Source organism: Poecilia formosa, unplaced genomic scaffold (genome assembly GCF_000485575.1).
Source record: "Poecilia formosa unplaced genomic scaffold, Poecilia_formosa-5.1.2 Scaffold595, whole genome shotgun sequence".
Classification (NCBI taxonomy): domain Eukaryota; kingdom Metazoa; phylum Chordata; class Actinopteri; order Cyprinodontiformes; family Poeciliidae; genus Poecilia; species Poecilia formosa.
In genome coordinates, this window is record NW_006800534.1 from 188433 (window position 1) to 191696 (window position 3264).

The 3264-nt window shown below is 45.5% G+C and overlaps 1 protein-coding gene across 1 annotated transcript; it reads left to right on the plus strand.

Annotated features, from left to right (window-relative positions):
- The first annotated feature begins 1265 nt into the window (after nt 1-1265).
- On the plus strand, nt 1266-2900 carry ptf1a (pancreas associated transcription factor 1a). The gene is made up of 2 exons (XM_007541258.2): nt 1266-2344; nt 2428-2900. Exons 1-2 carry the CDS (start codon nt 1741-1743, stop codon nt 2625-2627), a joined length of 804 nt encoding a protein of 267 aa, XP_007541320.1. The 5' UTR covers nt 1266-1740; the 3' UTR covers nt 2628-2900.
- Nucleotides 2901-3264: the final 364 nt, after the last annotated feature.

The window sequence follows — 3264 nt, forward strand, 5'->3', positions numbered from 1 at the left end:
TTTTAGAGTAACTGTTACAATTATTTACAGAACGCCACCAATAAGAACAGAGGGAGGAAACAATTACTCAAATATATCAACCTGATCCAGCTGCTGGGTAACATCTGCAGAGAGCATAGAGCAAAATACGAGGCCACCCTGCGTGTCCGCTCATTTAAGCATTTTCCTGAGGCGACTTGTCAACAGAACAAACCTCAGAGTTTCACTCAGTTGATGAAGGATGCTGTAGCAGTCAGGGTGGAGCGGAACCCTCCCGACAGACGTGCAGCCCAGCTACAATAGCTTCATCATGTGGATAGCCACGCAGAGCACATTTATTCTACGACATGTTGCATTGACTGGCTAAAGAGCGCAAATGGTCTTCTTCCCACGGCCACGGCCCGTGTTGCAGCTTCCCTTTCCTCGACCTATGCAGGCTGCGCGCACACGCAGCTTGTCTCTGCAAACCTGCCATTCTGTTTGCAGGACAAAGTGAGTCCTTTCATTGATGGCCTTATTAGATGTGTGCTCACAGATCGGGGGCAGGTTTTTTTCCCGCTAGGCCTATACTGTGGCGTTCTTTGATTTGTCGCGTGAGGTATCAATAGAGCGCGCGCCATGGAGCCCTCCACTGAGCCATTATTTGTCAACCAGTTCCTTTGATCAAACCAGCTCTGTCTAGCACAAGTGGCGCATCGACCACTCCACTGGTGTGTGTATTTATAACACTTACCACTAAATAAATGGCGAGGCTGAGAGCCGCAGGAGCCCTGTGTCTGCTTTGCTGTTAAACATCACGTCGACATTTTTATTAATATCTTCCAAAATAATATTTACTTTATTAGTTTTCCATTCGTGTTAAACCCAAATACATCATTAGTGGACTGTTTTTTTGTTTGTTTGTTTGTTTTGTTTTTGCAGGTTCTAATTTAAAGCAACACAAAAACTTAATTAGTAAAATTTAACAATTTAACATCCAAATTCTACCTTATTATTATTATTATTATTATTATTATTATTATTATTATTATTATTATTATTATTATTATTATTATTATTAAAAGAAAATTACGTTTATTGGTTTATTTAGAATGCAAAAACAAGGAATTTGACTTCGGCGTCACGGTCATAGCGCACATATGTTAAATATATACTTTAAAGGAAATTTAAAGTAAAATAGAATAAACAGAAAATAAACAACAACAATAATAATTGGGTTTATTTCAGTTGTAGACCCTATATACGGTGTTTTATGTGGCTTTATTCAAAGAGGAAATGCAGCTCTTATTAAAATGAAAACACAGTAAGAAGCTGAAAGGCCGTTAAAAATGTCTCATTAAAGGAGCTGAGACTGAGAAGCTTCTTCCTTGATCAAATGAAAGCCAGAAGACTCGAGCTGCCAGCGGCCTGCAGGAAGGAGCAGCTCATTAGTGGGATCAGTTCTGTCCGAGAGCTCCGCTGCTCTGCCACCGCTCAGTTCACTTGTCCTGAAAGTAGGAGACGGTGCTTGTGTGGGAGGTAGGGGGGAGATGAGGTAGAAGGGGCGTGGTTTCTGGGAATGATCTTGAGGTGCGCCTCACGGACCAAGCTGTGATTGGCTGGCCCTCTCAGCAAGCGGCACGCGACTAGGGATGTTGCTATAAAGAATCCTCGCGTGGCCGATCTTCAAGTAAAACTTTGAAAAGTGATCGTCTAGCCCAGATCAACAGGTTGGTGGAGGAGGAAAAGACGCCTTTGTTCCCGCAGCAGCAGGAGCCCAACATGGACGCTGTTCTGGATCCCTTCTCTGCGCTCGACTCTCTCTCCTCCCCTCCTTATTTTGACGATGACGACTTCTTCACGGACCAGTCCTCCAGGGACGGCCACGTGGACACCGAGGATTTTCTAGATGAAGATGTGGACTTCTTCAGCTCTCACCTCCAGGACTATTACAGCAAAGACGGCTGCGGCAGAGCGGCGCCCCACGATGGGGACTATGACCTCGGCAGCCTGTCATTCTCTTCCTCCTCCTCCACGTTTTCGTGCACCCCCGACCTGTCCCCGCAGACTGGCCGCCACGTCGGGCCGCTGCTGAAGCGCCGCCGGAGGCTGCGCTCAGAGATAGAGATGCAGCAACTGCGGCAGGCGGCGAACGTCCGGGAGCGCAGAAGGATGCAGTCCATCAACGACGCCTTCGAAGGGTTGCGCTCCCACATCCCCACCCTGCCCTACGAGAAGCGGCTCTCCAAGGTGGACACGCTGCGCCTAGCCATAGGCTACATCAACTTCCTAGCTGAGCTCGTGCAATCTGATTTGCCAATCAGAAACTCGAACAGTGAGACACACGCGCAGCCAAAGAAAGTCATCATCTGCCATAGAGGAACAAGTGAGTCTGCTTATATTTCTACACCGTCAGTTGGATGGTTTTCTGACTGAGAATCCAGATGATGTTTCCGCTCTCTCCCTCAGGGTCTCCTTCTCCCAGTGACCCGGACTACGGCCTGCCCCCTCTGGCCGGCCACTCTCTGTCCTGGTTCGATGAGAAGCAGCTCCGGGAGCAGAACATCATCCGTACCGCAAAGGTGTGGACCCCAGAGGACCCCCGGAAACAACACCATACGGCCCTGACGGACATTGAAAACGAGCCTCCTTTCGGCCTGGTGGCCTGATGAGAAGCTCCGGAACCTCCTGATGCGCCTTCAGGAACCATGAAGCCATTATGTAAATGTCGAACTAGCACTGAAGTCGCAACCCCCTCAGCGCACTGTACGGCTTCCCAACCGGAATCAGTGTTACATACCTTTATCATGTTGATAATTGTGCTATTTGTAATTTCCCAGCTGGCAATCGTGTATTTATTATATTTTTTCTTACAGATGATAATATATATTTTAAATTAAATGCAGTGCGAGGAAACATGTTTTGTTTTGGTGTAAGCTGATTTGAGCACTTATTAAACAATTTGTTTTTTACTGTGAAATATCAAAATGTTCGTCTGCTGCATATTTTTCAATAAAAACTGTAAAAATGATCAGGACAATGTTTGGACTTGGAATGTGAATTTGTTTTTGTAATTTTTTTTTTTTTTTGCCAATTTTCCCACAGACTTCGCTCCAGTTTTTCAACTTTTGTTTTATAACGCTCTTATTATTTTTAGAGGTCTTGAAAAATTGTGAACGTTTTCAAATAAACAAAATGAAGTCAAACTGAACTTCCTTACGTCATTTTTGAAATGAGCAGCTCCTCCAGCCCACATGCATGGATGATGACTGTTGTTGGATAAAACATTCATGCGCGGCTTGGTTT